This window comes from Coenobita brevimanus, chromosome 25, assembly GCF_032717465.1.
Source record: "Coenobita brevimanus isolate Jiangsu-jjx chromosome 25, ASM3271746v2, whole genome shotgun sequence".
Lineage (NCBI taxonomy): Eukaryota > Metazoa > Arthropoda > Malacostraca > Decapoda > Coenobitidae > Coenobita > Coenobita brevimanus.
In genome coordinates, this window is record NC_136978.1 from 5,037,872 (window position 1) to 5,057,123 (window position 19,252).

At 38.5% G+C, this 19,252-nt stretch overlaps 1 protein-coding gene across 5 annotated transcripts in view; it reads left to right on the plus strand.

Moving 5' to 3' along the window:
- Positions 1–904: 904 nt before the first annotated feature.
- The window catches only part of Scamp (secretory carrier membrane protein), a 56,475-nt gene continuing 38,127 nt past the window's right edge, over positions 905–19,252 (plus strand). For all 5 annotated transcript variants that reach the window (XR_013896258.1, XM_080267892.1, XM_080267893.1 and 2 more), the window contains exons 1-3: positions 905–1,027; positions 4,050–4,148; positions 7,984–8,145. Coding sequence is in view for 4 of the 5 variants with exons in the window: in XM_080267892.1 (XP_080124018.1) it covers positions 986–1,027; positions 4,050–4,148; positions 7,984–8,145 (303 nt within the window). In the remaining variant the exon portion in view is untranslated. The remainder of the gene's footprint in view (positions 1,028–4,049; positions 4,149–7,983; positions 8,146–19,252) is intronic.

The window sequence follows — 19,252 nt, forward strand, 5'->3', positions numbered from 1 at the left end:
TTTTAAGAGGTGGTAGGATGTCTTCTGTGCTTCTTTCAGTAGACTTCATCCTTTAAAAATATGTTGTGTACCCTAGAGTATATTATGCTCCTTGATGCACAGCTGCAGAAACATACAGTAGTAGAGTTTTCATTGCAATATACAGAGGTTGGCATGGAAAGGCGTTAGAGCAAAGTGTACAATAGAAATTTTTTTATTTATCTAGTTCGTCTGTTTTTACCATTAAGTCCTAACTGAGGAGAGCTTTGTCGCTGAAAGGCAAGCAGGAGTAAATGCAATAAAGCAGCATCATATAATGGAACACACAATGAAAAACGCGTAGTTGACACAGCAGAACAATATCCTCCAATACAGAAATGACATTACAATGACCACGAGGCCAATCATCTCAGTAAATGTACGAGAATCTTTAATTTAATTTAGTTAGTCCGATTTTCTATTTAGTTCAGTCACTCCTTCGGTGTGCTGATAAGAGACTTAGTACGTATGTAGAGGAAAACTACTGAGACGGAGTTGCGATGCTCTTCTGTCTTACCGGAGATAGAATAGATTAATGCTGGCATTTTGTTATGGCCAAGTCGGGAAGAATAGTATAGTGTTCGATGAGTCATGTGATAAGAAGTTATTAAAAAGCAGTATGTAAAGAAGTAGGTGCATTAACCAATATGGATACAGGTTTCTGTTCAGAGGAGTAAATTTCATTATAAGTCGCCTTCACCGGTACGCTATACACTAAACTACTGTTACTGATAAGCTGTTAACTGATTAGACCAAGTATAGGCAGAACAAGAGTATCATACTGACAAATGCTTTATATTAGTCCATGTTAATAGTGGTACAGCAAGTAGTGGTATTTGAAGTGCGCACCTGGCGACGTAGGGTCTGGTGCCATACGGTGCTGGCAACGCTGGAGTGTTCTGTTTGACGACAACAGATCGAAAGAATCGCTGGTGGATGTCTAGCTTATGACATTAATATTGGCATAATGTCCGGTTTCGACGACAACCCTTTTGCAGACCCATTTGCCGTAAGTATTCAGGAGTATTTGTGCGTAAAATAGTGACATCACATTTTGTAAATACTCGGGTATTCTTTGTAGGGTAAATTTCCCATACGGGCCAGCAGCTGTAGCAAGTTGTCATATGACAGTGAAGCATCGGCTTTTCATCATAATGCACAGGTATAAATCACAGTGTTGAGCAGTGACCAACCTTTATTAAAAGGAACGTAATTTCAGTTTACGTCCCTTATCATTTCCAGCCATCAACGTTGGTCTAGTTATCATTTAACTATTAGCCAATTGCGTTCACTAAAGTACCGATGTATAATGCTTGGTGTGATGTTGGTTAGAAAACATACAGTATATATATTTTTTGGTTTGGCTGTCTAGTGATATATTGGTAGAAAAATTTGTCCAAAGTTTGTAAAAGTGACGGACCACTCAGAAAGTTGTTGGCTGTATAATGAAATACCTGTACAGTAATTGCATATAATTTCCCAGTAGATGATCAGTACAGTATAATACAAATGTGCATGGGAAGCTGTATAAATACTTTCTGTGGTGGTATTGTGTATATTTGACAAATTTAGGAAAACTTATAGTTTGGGAAGTTATTGAAATAAACAGATGCAGTACTTTCCTGAAATTTTAATTGTGGAAATAATTGAACGTGGTAGGCCGACATAGACAGCAAATTTATGTACCATAAAGCTAAAAAGCCTGAACACGGACAGTTCTTCCACAAACATGAAACATTTAACATAAATGTATACTGTATATATTTTTAATATGTGAATATCATTATGCACAAAAATTATGTTTATGATTGGTAAGATGTATGATACTGTAATTGCTGTACTTGCAGACTCATTTGAGAGTGTAAAAGTTATAATATATGGAAGTTATATAGCTGCCATTCCAATTGCTCTAATTCTACCACGTGCTGACGGTAGTGAGTAATGGCAATCATGACTGACTTTCCATTTGTATATGCAGCCTGGCTGCCAAGGTTAGGACTGAAGGATATGAAGATTGGAACTGAATGAGATTCAGGTTAGGATTGAAAAATGTTGCTTCCACAGTTGAGTTAGGCCCTCAGCCAGAGGAGACCATGTGGAGAGTAAAATATCATTAGCCAAAATGAAATGTACCATACAGTACATTAATTCGTCACTTAACCCTTGCTGTGTTGTAGACCTCATATGAGGCACAGTGAAGGTCTGCATGGGCCACAGTGCTAGCCTCATGAGATACAAGTGCTATGGGCTTTAAAACAATTACTTAGGGGAGGTAAACAACCATACTAAGAATCAGCCCAGCAGGGGTTAACACTTTACTGTAGACGTGTTAAGTGAGGCTTGTACAGTCTTCCAGCACACAAGATTATATACTTAGATAAAAGAATATTGCATTCATATCAAAATGGACTTTAGCCATGTTGTGCCGAGGTGTACTGGTGTGTGCTAAATGTTAAAATTCATAAGCAAATTAGAAAACTAATAATTTATTGAGATCTGTACTGGTGCAGGTTGTATCAACCTTGGCTCTTTACCACATATCCTGAATGCTTGATATTGAATACAGTTCGGTGATAGCAGATTACTACAGTAAGGGAGGCAGTGGCAGAATCGATAGAGAGGCGGCCTGCAGTCCTAATGGACCCAGGTTTGAATCCCTGTTGGGGCAGGGAACAGTTTAAGGATTTGAATTTCTTAATAAGCAGACTTTTCTGATCTACCAGATAACCTGCCGACGTGTCATAAAAGTACCCCCTCAAATACCGGTACACCAGTCCTGTATGAGACAGCCCTAGCATGTATTCAATATGGATGGTGGGTGTTAGCACTGAAGTGGTGACACGTGGAGATGTAGGAGGACTACTGGGCCCCAAGGAGAACTACTGGGACTTGGGAATAGGCCCTGAAGCCATTGCCCAGAGTCGGACGCATAAAAAAAATAAATAAATAAATAAAAATGAAAAAATAAAATGTGCTTCATTGTTAATCATCAGCCATGAAAAGCATGTTAAGTGGAAGGATATTTATTATGTAAATGGAAATTTCCCGCTTTTCTTTGTTTACTTTTGAGGAATCTGGTTAGAAAAATGTGTTGCATTTTTACATTTTTGAGAAATAACTGCTGTATCAAACATCTCCAGTTCATTACAGTACAGTACAGAATGTCTGTTCTGGAGTGAATAATATTTGGGGATTGCATGAATATAAATGTATCTTTAGATCAAAGGAAAATAATACTAAAGGTGCACAAGTGTTGTCCTGGCTGAAATTTAGGTTTTCGTGCAAATGCAGAGAAAAAAACATCTCAGACCCAAAATATATTGTCTAGCCTGATGGGAGACTGATAAGAAGGTTGATTGTGTTATTTCCTAAGCATTTCTGATGTTATAATGTGTGTGGGCTGCTGTGTACATAACCTGACCTCACTGTCTAGCCTATACAGTATAGTACTGTACGTACAGTACACCAGTAACAAAGGCAGTGGAAATGGTAAACAATTGCTCTCCTGTTGTGTACCCGCAGAATATGCAGCTTTGATTGCTTCACTGTAAACAGCCATTAACTTCACACCATCATCTCCTGTGGAATGGCATTCTTTGTTTATATGTAAAGAACAAATTGTCTCCTGGAGAAGTTGATTATGGCTGCAACCAATAAATTGTTTGTAATTATTACTGTATAAGTTCCTACTATGAGATTACTTTTGGTCTCTTGATTCACTTTAGTTCTGTATCTTCATTGATGCCAGAGTTTTGGTGTTTTGTAGATTTGATTCAATTACAATTTACCATACAGTACGTCATTTTTATAATCTGACACTTGTGCTCTCCTGGAACTTTGTGCCACAGCTGCACAGTACTGTACCAGGTTATTGTATTATGCAAGTACTGTACTGTACTATTTTGTACCCGAATTGTATGTTGTAATATCTATATAGTTTGTGTAATACTGTTCTTATCTACAGTATTTGTGAAGTTTAAGAATATTGTATGGCTTGCATGAATTTTTTTTTATGGTGATTCATTTTTCAGGAACCCTCCATTCAGCAGGCCACACGAGGCTCTGCTCAGAATGGCTTGGAGGAGTATGACCCTTTCAGTGCAAAACCCACCACCACAAACACTGCCCCAGTAAGTGTTTCAAGGATTCTTATTCTCATTGACTTGCATGCACCTTTACCTAGGAGTGTATTGTATTTTTTTAGTACACCATATCATTCTCTTGTGTACTATTTACGTTGTTTTATGAATGAAGATTACATGAAGAGCTTACAAGGGTATATTTATGTTCTGGATACAAAATTAAACTGGTAAGGAATAGTTGTTAGAGAGAGGCTCCCTAGCCAACAAGACTACAGGCGTGAGTCATTGAAGAATAGGAGCAGTGGAGGAGACTAAATGTGTATACAGCAGACCTTCATGATGTGTGAGTGAAGTGTTAACCATGGGTACCATGCAGCCAGAGCCTGCTCATGTGGAGACCTTTATCACTATGAAAATCTGGTGTGTTACCAACCATATGGCCTGACCCCAACTTGACAGCTAAAAGTCCCTCTCTGAGACCAACTAGACCTCATGCTGTGTATGCCACCTAAGGGCATAGCCTTCTGTATGGAGGGAAAGCAAAAATAAGACAGTGACATAAAGGAGTTGTATAGAATAACAAGACTGGAAAAATCAATCACACCAGCAGTTTCAGTCATTATGGTACCCTCTCCTGAACACTTCTGTGCCACCCGGATGCTGTTTCTGTATGAGATATCCTTGATAGCACCTTTTTCAACCATGTAAGGACATTTGTGCATGGTGTTCATGTGTATCTGGAGGGTCTGATGTATAGGTTAATGAATGTATACAGTTCTGTCAGATTATACTGATTTAATACTTGGTACTCCCAGGGTAATGCACATCTCAGTTTTAGGAAATGTAGCCTTAGGGAAAAGTTTTAGTGTTCAGCATACTCTTATGATATATTAGTGAGGAATTAGGAGTAGGATTATGATTGAATATAGCCTACTGAAATTGCAACGGTTTGAAGAACTAGCTGAACGTGGACAGGCCTATGCGTCGACATTTTTTTTGTTTATGTTGTGTTTTTTTGGCATGACAGTTTTGACTTTTGTTTCATCTAGTTGCATAAACGCTTCCTGTTGTTGATACGATACTTACCGTGTCCTGATAAAGCAGGTAATCTTATCTTTGTCATGTGTAACAGTTCCCACCTGATTTAAGATAGTTGTCAGTATTTCCTCTGCCGTCAAATCCGTACTTCTTTACAGTACTTGCTTTTTCTTTTTTCCATTTTTTTTTTTTCCCCCCCTTATTTAGGGCTTTCTGGCAGTATTCATATTGTTGCTTTATACATTTGAAGGTCTTAACCTGATAACTACTGCATTAGGTTTCCTGGTCTACCACCCCATATGAGGAAAAAAGAAAAAAAAAAAAAAAGGAAAAAATGAGATAGAGAAAGAAAAAGGAAAAGTTTTTTCTTAAAAATAATTTTTGCTTACATGAAAGAGTGCGTGGAAAAGTATAGGGAAAACATATGTGAGTTCCTTACAGGTATACCTCGATATATGATTTTGAAAATGAGATAAAGAACTAGGAAAAGTTTTTTCTCAAAAGTAATTTTTGCTAACATGAAATGAAAGAGTGCATGGAAAAGTATAGGGAAAACATATGTGAGTTCATTACAGGTATACCTCGATATATGATACCCCTAGATGCGACACCCTGGCTTAACGATGGGGGTAGAAATATCACCATACCCCATCTAATGATGGCCAAACCCCGGTTTAAAGATCGGTGTTGATTTTTCCCCACTGAATTTGATGATATTTTTGACAAATTGTGTGTTTAGGTTGATTTATAAATTGTTTTTAGACTTAGTTTAATGTGTTTTAGCCGTAGGTGGGGTGAACAATGTCATTTTGGGGTACAATTTACTAAGCTTGATTTTTTTTCCAGACATATTTGTCAATTTTCAGAATTTGTTGATTTTAATGAGTTATTTACAAGTGTTAGACTTAGGTTAGCTTCTTTTACAGGTGTTAGGCCATTTAGATTGGCTTTAAACTTGTTTTTGGACTCATTTGGGTTTTAGGCCTTCGTTAATGGAGGGATAACCCAAGGCTCAAAAATACATCCCTATACTTTACATATTAAATCTACCCCAAGATACAATACCGTGCCTAACGATGGGTTTTTACTTAACCAATTGCATCGTTAAACCAGGGTATACTTGTAGTTACCTTAGTTCAGCAGTGGTGAAGTAATGAAGTTGTGGATCTCTGTTCTAGTAATAGAGAAATGCTGAGGATGCATGGGTGGTGGCGGAACATGCGGATGGTGACAGAAATAGCTCAGTTGAGATGCCAAATTGCATTAGAAATGCACCCATTTCAAAACAAAATTACTAATATAATGTACGTAGCAGCTATTGGGTTAATGACTAGGCCCTATGTGTTCTAGCTTTGCATTATTCAGTTACAGTATCTAGTATTGTACACATTACATCATACTAAACATACCATCATTATCGAAAGGTCATATTCCACATTTTAACCTTGCATGTGGAAATGTTGAGTATAGCTTTAATTTCATATGGAGGCAAATGTCCTTGTATCCATCTGCCTCTCACTGTTGGAGGATGGTATTACTGTTACCAGCTACCATTAAAATTTCTGTTAAGTTACCGGGTATAGAAGAGATACAAGGTAGGGCAGTGGATGTTGGAGTGGCCCTAATGAGAGAGGGCAGTGTTTGGAAACTTCCTGTACTGTTGTTTGCAGATGATACCGTGTTGTTAAGTGAAGACGAAGGGGAGCTGCAATGCTTGGTGGATGAATTTGGGAGTGTGTGTAGGAAACGGAACGTAAAGGTGAATGTAGGAAAGAGTAAAGTTATTTTCTTCAAGAGAGGTGAGGTCACTGAATATACAGTGAGACTAGATGATGAGGAAATGGAAAATGTTAGTACGTTTAAGTACTTGGGTAGTGTGGTGAGTAAGGATGGAAGTTTGGAGGGTGAATTGCTTGAAAGGGTGCAACAAGGAAGAAAGGTTGCTGGTTCCTTGAAAGCAGTGATAAGAAACAAGGAAGTGAGCACGGAAGTGACAAAGTTATTACATGACAGTACAGTATTGTGATACCAACTCTGACTTGTGGAAATGAAGCTTGGATGTTGTTGGAAGGACACAAGTCAAGAGTGAGAGCAGTGGAAATGAGTTATTTGAGAGGAGCCTGTGGAGTTACATGGAGAGACAGACTGACAAATGAGGAGGTGAAGGAGCATTGTGATGTGGATGTGGATGTGGATGTGATAGGAAGCATTAGGAGAAACACACTGAGGTGGTTTGGCCATGTGGAGAGGATGGAGAGTGAGAGACTGATGAGGAGAGTGTATGTGAGTGAGAGGGAGGGGAAGGCCAAGGATGAGATGGAGGGATGGAGTGGAGAGGTATATGAGAGAGGGGGGGGGGTGTATTGGGAGCAGGGCAGTGTAATGGCAGGGAACAGGGTGGTGAGGAGGAGATTCGTTTGTGGCCACCCCGTATAAGAGATTAAGGCGTCTGGCAATAGATAGATAGATAAAAGTTACCAGTAATTCTACTCGAACTTTTTAATATATTAGAGTTTATTTTGTTTATTGCATTTTGTTTTGTACAAAGAGTAAGCTGTTCAGACTCTTTTTTTCCTTCCTAGGGGTAGTGAGAGAGAAGGTCCAGAAAGCAAAGATAAAGTGCAATAGAGGGAGAATTATCAATTATTAGAGTTTATTTTGTTTACTGCACATTGTTTTGTACAAAGAGTAGGCTGTTCAGACTATTTTTCCTCCCTAGGGGTAGTGATACAGAAGGTCCAGAAAGCAAAGATAAAGTGCAATAGAGGGAGAAATGTCAATAGCAAGGTCAGTGATAGGAGCCAAGAGCTTAATACTTATTGTATTTTCTTCCCTCCCTCTACAGGCAGGTGGTACAGCCAACCCACCTACTTATGTACAACCTAATGTAGGTGGGACAGGGGCCAGTACTGGTGGGCAGCCAGCGGTGGTGACCCCAACTCCCACAAATCAACCTCCAGCATATACACCAAGTGCTCAGCAGCAAGTTTCCTCTGCTGAGTTTCAGGTGGGCATTTTGACAAGTAACAGTGCCAGATTTAAAGAACCCTCTAACCCTGATGCTTAAAAACAATTATTCCAGTCAGTAAGCATATTTGTGTACTAAAAATTTTACTCCATTTTTCCTTCACTTATTTTATTTTTCATTTTTCCTGTAACTGAATTGGACTTTAAATATGTGTTCTAATTAATACATTTCATTCCATGAAGTTTGCTTGTCTGTCACTTCTGACTTTTGTTGATTTTGTTTTTTAATTAGGTTTCATGAAATTGTGATGAGATGGAGGGATGGAGTGGAGAGGTATATGAGAGAGGGGGGTGTGAGTTGGGAGCGGGGCAGTGAAATGACGAGGGACAGGGAGACATGGAGGCGATTTGTTTGTGGCCACCCCGTACGGGATTGAGGCGTCTTGCAATAAATAGATTGATAGATAGTATACTGGTACCGGTACCCGAGACATATTTTAGGGTGGTCTGGTTGTAGATATTGTAGCTTATATATATATATGTTGGGCTGTAATAAAGAATTGTGTGTTGAGATAACATAAGGAGGGTTAATGAAAAGATAATTTAGCTAAGGCAGTACTTGTATTTTGTGATAACTAGCATACTGTCACATCTTAAATCATTGGTCGTAATCTGGCTTCTCCATTTTTTCATCACCCTGTTAGTTTAATTATTCCCTTCAGTATGATTACGTCTTTTTCATATTCTTACTGCATCTGGGTGAATGGGTTAATATAATCTTCCCATACTGGAATTGGCCAGTGCTCAGAGTACCATATATCAAGCACTGTAATTATTCCTTCATGCGGAGACTGTACTCCATTATTTTTATCGAGGTGAAGATGAACTTGACAGAATGGTGATTATTGGCTGAATGCAACATTACTTCATAATCTAGCATTATTAACTGACAACAAATATCTGAGGGGGAAATTTGGGTTAGTAAAAAATTTATGGACATATTCCATTCAGCCAGTCATCAACCTGTCAAGTGCATCTTCGCCTCAGTGAAAAAAAATTGAGTATAGTTAATAACTTTTTTTTTTTGTGTGTGTGTGTGTGTGTGTGTGTGTGTGTGTGTGTGTCACAAGAACAGGCATTCACTGCTAACCCTTGTTGCTTAAGGATTTCATATTTTACTCTTTTCAATATAATTTTGCAAAAAAAAAAAAAAAAAAAAAAAAAAAAAAATGGAAAGGGTTAAATGTTCCTGTTTGAGATGTCTGTTATTTTATTCTCCATCTGATAGACAGCAAACAGTTTAATTCAGCTTACAAATTCTCTCTCGGACTAAAGGGGTTAGATGTTCTTATCAGACAAGTTACATGGTCAGTTGACGGCTTGCCTCCAACACTTTACTGTTGTTAACCACTGTATTGCATTCATTCCTTGCAGCAGCTATATTATAGTTTCTTCCTGAATAACACACGTGATAAAGCAAAAGGCCATAATATAATTGTGCTGTATGATATTATTACTATTTTTATTATTTTGCATGTGCTAGATACTTGTCCTGTGCAATTTAGATATCATGGTTTAGTCACCATTCTCACCCATCACCAGTGAGGTCCAGCTTGCCAATGTTATTTACTTAATAGCACTTTGCATTTATGATTTTAAGTAAGATATTACTTCTTTAGGTTTAAAGCAAGAATTGATGGAGTATTTAGCTTTTGATGATTTTTACTGGACATTACACCAACCGGTGCTTTATGGTTGTAGGTATAAAGCAAGGACTGATAGATCTTCATCTTAAATTTGCTGTTGCCACTGACACCTGCCAAATAATTCATTCCTAGAGAGAAGGAAGTACTGTACAGTAGAGAGAAGGAAGTACTGTACAGATTTTGCCACGAAATGTTCAAGTTGCAGTATTGTATATTTACCAGATTCAGTTATTCCTACAGTACATCATCCATTATTGTAAACTTGTATGAATATAAAATAAAACTGATTGGGTACCAGATGGCTTAGTACCCCGGCTGCACACCAAGACCCATAATCACATTGGGTTGGAAGGCTTTGCGGCACCTTGTTGTTAATGACATTTTTCATATTGTCTCTTACTTTTGAGTTATGTATTATTTTTGTCCTTCTAATATTAACAAATCTCAAAAGGTTATCAATATGCCATATGCAAATACAGAGAGGTATATGAGAGAGAAGGGTGTAAGTTGGTGGGAGGCAGTGAAATGGCAGAGGACAAGGCAACTTGGAGGTGATTTGTTTTTGGCCACTCCTTACAGGATTAAAGCACCTGGCTATAGGTAGATAGATGGAAATTCAAACAGTAAGGAAGAGGTGTCAGGAAACCCCAGCTCACAAGAATTCAGCCCCAAAACTCAGCAGGTGTTTAAGGTTTAGGGAGTTAACATACCAGAGATGGGGTGAGAGAAAGAGGCAGACAGAGAACAAGACAGAAAGATGAAATTCAGAGATTCATTGGCATTGCAAGCGAACAACCAATACGTCAGAGTGAAAAAAGATGGAAGAGGCCTTTATCCTACAAAGACTTGAGGTTGATGATGTAGGTTCAGGCCTAGGAATTAAGTTTTATGTGTAGAGTGTTCAGGCAAATTTCAGATATATCGTACTGACTTGTTTGCTGCATTATATGGCTATCCTTTTTCCTTGTACATAGTTTAAAATTCCAGTACAATATATGAGTATAGCTTTATGTTAGGGCGTTCTGTAAATATTTTCATCCTACTTTTTATACATCATAGCACCTTTCAGTGATTAATCACCTGCCGTATCTTTGTTCTGTGCTGTGCTGTTTGGACTTTAGATTCATGCTTCAGTTATGAATGAGTATGAGGTACTAAGTGTACATATATGTATTTGTTTTAATTGCTTGCCATTTTAATGGTAAGGACAGCATAGAATAGTTTTTGTTCACTTTGAAAACTGCATGTGGAAATCATCAGTGTGTTGTACTTATTGGACATTTGCTTGTTGAAGACTTATATTTATCACTAAACACTAAAGTAACTTTCAGATCCCGGTGTACAGTACTACTGCACAGTCTAAGACACAGCTATCTTCCCAGTTCCTTCTAACAAAAAATTTTCACCTTGCAAAATACAATGAAAACCCTTTCTCTACTAGTGCGTATTTCAAGTGGTTTGATTTTTCCGCTATATATTCGTCTGACTTTGGGAAGTTATAGGTATACCTTGAGATACGATACTCCGGCTTCGTGATAGGGGTAGAAAAACCACCATACCCCGCTTAACAATGGCCAAACCCTGATTTAACGATTTTATTTTATTTATTTTTTATTTTTTAATCAATTTTGATGATATTTTAGACTTAAATTTTGTGAGTGCATTCAAGTACTTGGGTAGTGTGATGAGTAAGGATGGAACTTTGGGGGATGAAGTATGTGAAAGGGTACAGCAGGGAAGAAAGGTTGTTGGTACACTGAAAGCAGTGATGAGAAATAGGGAGGTGAGTATGGAAGTTAAGAAGTCACTGCATGATGGTATTGTGATCCCTACCCTGACGTATGGAAGCGAGGCATGGACATTGCAAGAGGGGAACAAGTCAAGAGTGAGAGCAGTGGAAATGAGTTACTTGAGAGGAGCATGTGGAGTGACGTGGAGGGACAGGTTGACGAATGAAGAAGTGAAGGAACGTTGTGGGGTAGATGTGGATGTGGTTGAAAAGATTAGGAGAAATACACTGAGGTGGTTTGGACATGTGGAGAGAATGGAGAATGAAAGACTGACTAAGAGGGTGTATGTAGGTGAGGTGGAGGGAGGGAGAGGGAGGGGTAGACCGAGGATGAGGTGGAGGGATGGAGTTGAGAGGTATATGAGGGAGGGGGGGGTGAGTTGGGGGGAGGGTAGTCAAATGGTGGGTGACAGAGTGACTTGGAGGCGTTTTGTCTGCGGCCACCCTTTGCGGGATTAGGGCGTCGGGCTATAGATAGATAGATAGATAGAAATTTTGTGTTTAGATTGATTTATAAACTGTTTTTAGTTTCAGATTACGGTAATGTGTTATAATCATAGGTGGGGTGAACATTGTCATTTTGGGGGTACAGCTTACTTAGTTTGATTTTTTCCAGACGTACATTTGATGATTTTCAGATTTTTGGGTTTCAGTTAGTTATAAACTGCTTTTAGGCTTAGTCTGACTTGTTGTAAAGCTGTTTGGGGGTTTAGGTTAGCTAGAAACTTGTTTTTGGACTCATTTGGGTGGGTTTAGGATTTGGTTGGGGGGGAAACCAAAGGCTCAAAAACGCACATCTATACAGCATGACCTCACTACAATGGACTTCAGTAGACTGGAATTCGCTTTTTTCAGAATCAAGGAGCCGACCAAAATTATTTCTTATATATCAGGAAAATTCCAAAAAAGCTAGAAATGGTTCGGACTGCCTGACCTTTGGGCGGGGTTGCCACGTTGTCCACGTGGTTTGTTTATTCGTGCATTGGTTTGTGGTGGGCTGGCAGCATCACTATTGTTCCCCCATACTCTGGTTTCAGTCTGACCCACGTCATTTCCCCTGGAAATCCCTGATATACTGCTCGAGGTGACGAGTGGTAAGTGAAATATACAAAGAGAACATCTTTAGTTTATAGAATCGTAAATAATAAGGTGGATAAAGTGTGTGAACATATTTCTTTGTAAGAGTGTACAAATTAAGGTGTATAAAGTTTACATTACAGTATTTGAAAAATGCTTAAAATTAAGTACACCACATGACACGCAAGGTAGAAGCCACACCTCCAATTCCTGTCCATGATTCAACTCCTGCCAGTGAAGACAATCAGGAGGATGATTCATTGTTCCTTGACGATGACCCTGAAGATATTGGGTAATGATTTTGCAGGATTTGCTCTGAAGGATCCTTCACCAGGTATTGAATGATGATAAATGTCCGGCAAGGTGGGGGGGGGGTAGAGTAGGGTGAGCCAAGTGAGTCGGAGTGGTTATGTAAGAATTTTTTTTTTATTTATTACTTATGAGTTTTATTGTGTCCAAGCCTTACTTAAATTGTACTGTGTTATGCAATAAACGCTTGCCATCCACTCGCTCGATGTAGTGCTGCTCTCGGGTGTCTGCCCTTTCCTCTCCTCCATCCTTCTTTCATTCCATCCTCTTCTGTCTCTCTATCCTTCATTCTTTCCTTGTCCTTCTCCCTGCGGGTAATTTTACACTCCCTCTTCTGTCTTTCTTTCCTTCATTCCTTCCTCTTACTTCTGCCTGTGGGTGACTGTACACTGAGTGACAAGCCAAATGGTTTCCTGTACACCAGAAAACTATATACTATGCTGGGTGGTAACCATATAACCAAATTTTGGCACCTTGTGGTTTAATGGGTAATTACGGCGCTCCAGTCGGATTGAGCCGGTGAAGGATTATATCCAAGGGGTGGTTGGGGTTTATTGCTCACGTAATGCCACTCAGGGATGAGTGAGGCTGGGCACTCTCATCTTAAATGTCAGGACCAACTTGCCTAGCCCTGGGCTCCTACGCTTCTCATGGGGCAGTATAGCATTGGATAATGGATGGATGGCATTTGAGAAAAAATAAGAGGCAAATGAGATACTGCCACGAGTCAGAAGGAACTGGTTAGGGTGAAGATGGTGGCCATGATGCTTGTCATGAATGAAAATATCGTATTTTGTGTGTTACATATGGCTATTATCGAGTTGAAACCTTGATAAAATTTACTGTGTTAGGCAACAAATTATTTTTAGTGACATTTTAGAAAAACTAAGAAGCAAAAGGGATATTGCCACTAGTTACAAGGAACTGGTGGAGTGAAGCAGGATATATATATATATATAAATCATCATCATCATCAGCCATTTCAGTATCCACTGCAGGACCGGTCTATCCCAACCGAAGTCGGGACGATACAGCCGATGTATCTCTACAAAGTGGCTTAGGCTGTCTATTAGAGATTGTATGTAGGGTGAGAAGTGCTTGTAAGTGTAATTGTAGTGTTGGAGTGTCTTTGGATGTGTGTGTAGTCTGTGAACCAAGTGTAATCGGCCCGCGCAAGCCGAGTGTGTGCAAGCATACTTTATGGTAAGTGACACTGGTTCAACCACAGCACCCCTTGTGTCCGCCAATGCAGTGCGTGGGCGGGTGAACACTCCCAAAGTTTATTACCCTGGCGGGGCACGAACCCTGGTCCACCCGTGTACGAAACACACACTCTACCACTGTATCACAGAGGCTCCATACATATATATATATATATATTAGCTTTCACTATAGTGTAGTGCAGGGTTGGTGATTTTTTTAAATAAAAAAATGATTTTTTTTATTTGGTTTATTTGATTTTTTTCATTTATTTGATTTTTCTGTTTATTATATAGCTAATATTTCAAAAGCAGTGTACTGAATACTGTTAACTTCATGTCCTGTCTGTCCGCTGATGGTTCAGTCTGATAGCCACTGCCCAGAAGCCAGATACATATCTGTTCAAGTCCTGTCTATACACTACTGGTTAAGGCTGAGTTGCCAGTGGTAATCAAGACAGCTTATTCCAAAGCTGATTATATTACCACGCAGAAAAATTTTAAGCTTATATTATTATAAGCTTATATTATTATGATATGTCCTTAAGTGACCAAGCATAGCCTGCCTAGTCTTATGGCTTTGGATTTTTATTTATGGCTCATTATTTCAGATGTACAAATAATTTCATTACAGTGGTCCCTTGCATTTAGTGTGTCTCAAGTTAGCAATTTTTGCATTTAATGATAGGTTAAAAAAGGTACCAGTCCTGTGCATTTAATGATTGTCTTATGCGTTCAGAGATGTGGGGCGTGAAATGCCTTGCCTGTCTGCCACCAGACCGTCATTGTTATAATTGTTGTGAGCGTCTGGCGACCTTGGATGCTTTTTTTTCTCTCTTGTTCCGAGCATTCGGGGTTTTTTGCTGGTGAGTAGATGTATAACAATACAGTACTGTATCAGTATAATGTATTGCTAATACACTGTTTCATTTTCAGCACTTAATGTAGGAAATCGTGGGTCTAAAGGGTGACTTGGAGGCTGAGCGCAGACTAATTGATATTTTTCCCATATCAGTTACACTTCATATTTAACGATGGTTTCACCAGACTGATTAAATCGCCAAATGCGAGGGACCACTGTACTTAGTTACACAAATGTAATTTTTTTTTTTTTTTCTGTCACAGGGTAGCAATTTCTAATGGCACCATTCTCCAAAAACTGCTAACTTAGTGCTTAAGTATCTGAATAATTGAATGCCAACACAAAGGTATACATAACTCTTATAAACCTTCAGATTGTTAGATAATTTTTTTTTTTTTTTTAAGCAAAAAAAATCAATGATTTAATCACATGATTAAATCAATTTGATTTAATCAATGCCAACCCTGGTATGTGTATGGAAAATCTTTTATTTATTTATTTTTTTTCAAATGACACATCAGCTTTCATATTATAGTAGTATTATCGGTGGTCTGAAGGTTAGAATGTTATTAATAATAATCCCAGTTATGACTTAGTCACTGACTTTTTATTTTTATTTCTGGTTGTTGCCCAGGAATTGAAGGTGAGGCCATGGCAGGCAACTTCAGTCCTACCCAGACCTTGTACAGTAATGTTATGCTTCAAAGAATATTCAGTATTTTATGTGTTTAGCCTAAAAGAATGTGGCAACCTATTTTGGTGTAGGTATTTATTGCATGACCTTTCCAGGAACAGCTTTTGTTTTTGGCTTGTGAATGCTGCAGCTTTGTTTGACTGACAGTGCACACACTTGAGATACTGACACATGCTGAAGTGTGATATTAATGTGCACTAGCTTGCTTATTCTCTCCTCATTGTAGTATGAATAAAATGCAGTGTGACTCTCTCCAAAGTTATGCCATATTTTTCACCCTTTTTCAGCCCAATCATGTATTTTGTATATGCTTCTACCAGACAATCTTATTCAGTGTAGGGAAGACTCTTTGAATTGGAGTGGTTAGATATGGCCTTCATTGACCCCTTCACCATTAAAAGATTCTTCCTGATGTTGAATAAAACCATCAGGTGATAGCAAGCATGAAACAGAAATGACATCCTTGGGTTGAAAGAGTTGATATATAAAGAACTTTTGCATTATATATATATATATATATATATATATATATATATATATATATACACACAGTAATACCTTGATATACGATACCCCTAGATGCGAATCCCCGGCTTAACGATGGGGGTTGAAATTGCATCATACCCCTCCTAACAATGGCCAAACCCCGGTTTATCAATGGGTTTTGATTTTTCCTACCGATTTTGATGATATTTTAGACTAAAATTGTGTGTTTAGGTTGATTGATAAACTGCTTTTAGACTTCAGTTAACGTGTTTTAGCCACAGGTTGGGTGAACATTGTCATTTTGAGATACAGTTTACTAAGCTTGATTTTTTTCCAGGCTTATATTTGTTGGTTTAGGTGAGTTATTTACAGGTGTTAGGCTTAGGTTAGCTTCCTTGACAGCTGTTAGGCCATTTTGATTGCCTTTAAACCTGTTTTTGGGCTCATCTGTGTGGGTTTTGGACTTGGTTTGGGGGGAAACCCAACTCTGGTAAATGGTCCACATTGAAATACATGTTAAAAGTACCCCGATATATGATACCCCGCCTAAAGGGTTTTACCTAACCAATTAGATTGTTAAACCTGGGTATGCCTGTATATTATATATACAGTACATATATATATACAGTAGATATAGATATATTCATTTCATTCATTGCCAGATGCCATGTATCCCAAATGAGGTGGCCAAGGGCTTGAGTTAATTGTTTTACAGGGAGGGGCACTAATCCTCCACCAACCCCACTTATATATATATATATACCAGTATATTTTTTAAATTTTTATTTGTCACTCTCATCGTAAATGTCAGGACTAACTTGCATAGCCCCAGGATCATATGATCCTCATGGGGCAACACCGGATTAGATGATAAATGATATGCACTTGACCCTCGTTTTCCCATACCCCTATTTCCCGGCTTTTTGGATTTCCCGGACACGGGCTGCGGCCGGACAATATTATCAAACGCTGGACAAATGCCCATATAAGTCCGGGATTCTCACAAAAGTCTGGCCATTATTCTCATATAAAACTATGGGCTAAGCAGTCTATTACACAGCACAGTATAATTTTAGCAAGGTTTTTGACTCGATAAAGGCCATTTGTAACACACACAAGATATTTTCATACATGAAACGCATCTGGGCCACCAACCTGCTTCACTCCACCAGTTCTAGCTCGTGGCAATATCCCATTTGCCTCTTACCTTTCTTAAATGCCACTATAAATAGTTTATTGCATAACACTAAAATTTAAGGAAGGCTTGGACACAGTAAAATTCATAAGTAGTAAAAAAAAATATATACTGTATTTTCGTACGGACAAAGTCAGTGGGATCCATTCCTACTCACTTAGCTCACCCGACTCAGTGTGACTAAATACCGAATCGGCACTTTTCACTGGAAAATATTTTATTTTTATTTTTTTTTTGCCACATTGGCTTATACACACCTGCGTATCTGGTATCCGTTAAAGAAAATTGTACTTAACTTAATTTAGAAATTAGGTGTCAGAGCTAAAATGCACCAGTGTTAGCCGATATTTCCCCTTCAGATCGTCAGCATGCCTTGACAGACTTCTATTTTGCATAAATATTTTGAGTACAAAAAATGTATCTGCATTGTAAATAGATATTTATACAAAACTAAAGTTCACCAAAGCGAGTTGTTAGGTTAGAGGCAAAATACTTCTGCTAACTTTAAGAATTTTTCGTCCTGAATCCTGAATTTCTGTTAATAATTACATTAAGCACAAATTTTTGACTGAATTTCAAATAATTAGCTGAGCAAACCTATATGGGGATAAAGATTAAAATATTTTCCATTTACAATTGCTGATTCAGTCCAAGATCGAGATCACATTCGATGATTGCATGTTTGTATCTCGGTCAGCTGATGAGTGGTTCGTTCACCTTATGGTGTTCCATTCCTTGTTCATTTTCCTCAGCTTTCTAATCTTCTATCATACCCTCCACATTCTCATCAACAACTGTCTAACCAACCATTCTTAGGGTCGTAACTAGCTAATTAATGCTATTGTATCAGTTATTATTACAGTAACCCCTCCAATATCCGGATCAATAGAGCCATAGGCAGGTCCGGATAGTGGTCCTGTCCGGATATTGGGCCCCAGCTTATGGACTAGTACTTACGGACCCTAACTCTGAAAAACACCTATACAACTCCCTCTGGACATGCATAGCACCTATTTAAGACCCAAATCACACCAATAAGGTACATAAAAGACTGAAATAAAAGCAAAAGAACCATAAAATGAGGTTTTAGAGGTGAGTTTATACAATATTAAACATTCTGGGTACTTACAAGTCCCTTGGTCTTGGACTGGTTTGAACCGCCAGTTTGCAGTCCACAGTTAATCCTCTGCACTCTAAATTGTAATTTCTTAACACTGCACAACACTGTAAATTCCTGTGTGTTCTAGTGGCAAGGTATTGCAGTTTATTCACTGTTTATTCACAAAAAACAAGCACCTGTGGCTTGCACTGTTATGAGTATCTGCTCTCCATCGGAGTTAAGCTGTGACTGTTGATGTTGGTGGGGTAACAGAGTTGCCAGATCGCAACAGCCACATTACCAATCTCCTCAACTTTCATTGTCAAATATAACTTTTCATTACCAAATTCGTAAAGCTAGCATATATTCTTCACTAATTATATATACAAGTGGAAATACATGTAATCACTCTCCTTATAACTAACAACATGTTGATTATTTTCACACTATGTAGGGTAGCAGATTAATCAGAGAGAGCAAACAATCCACCATCTCCATCCTGTGTATCCTCATACATGTGAAAAATCCATTTGGTAATGCATTATTCTAATGCATTACCAAACGAATTTTTCATTACCAAATTGGCTCACACTTGGTAATGAAAAATACCAAATGGCAACCTGACAGGGGAGGGGGGAGGGGGAGGAAGGAAGGGGTGAAGGGACCATGGTGTAACAGCTGTTTGGCGCCAGGCGGGAATTTCAAATTATGGGAGGGAAAAAAGTCAGATT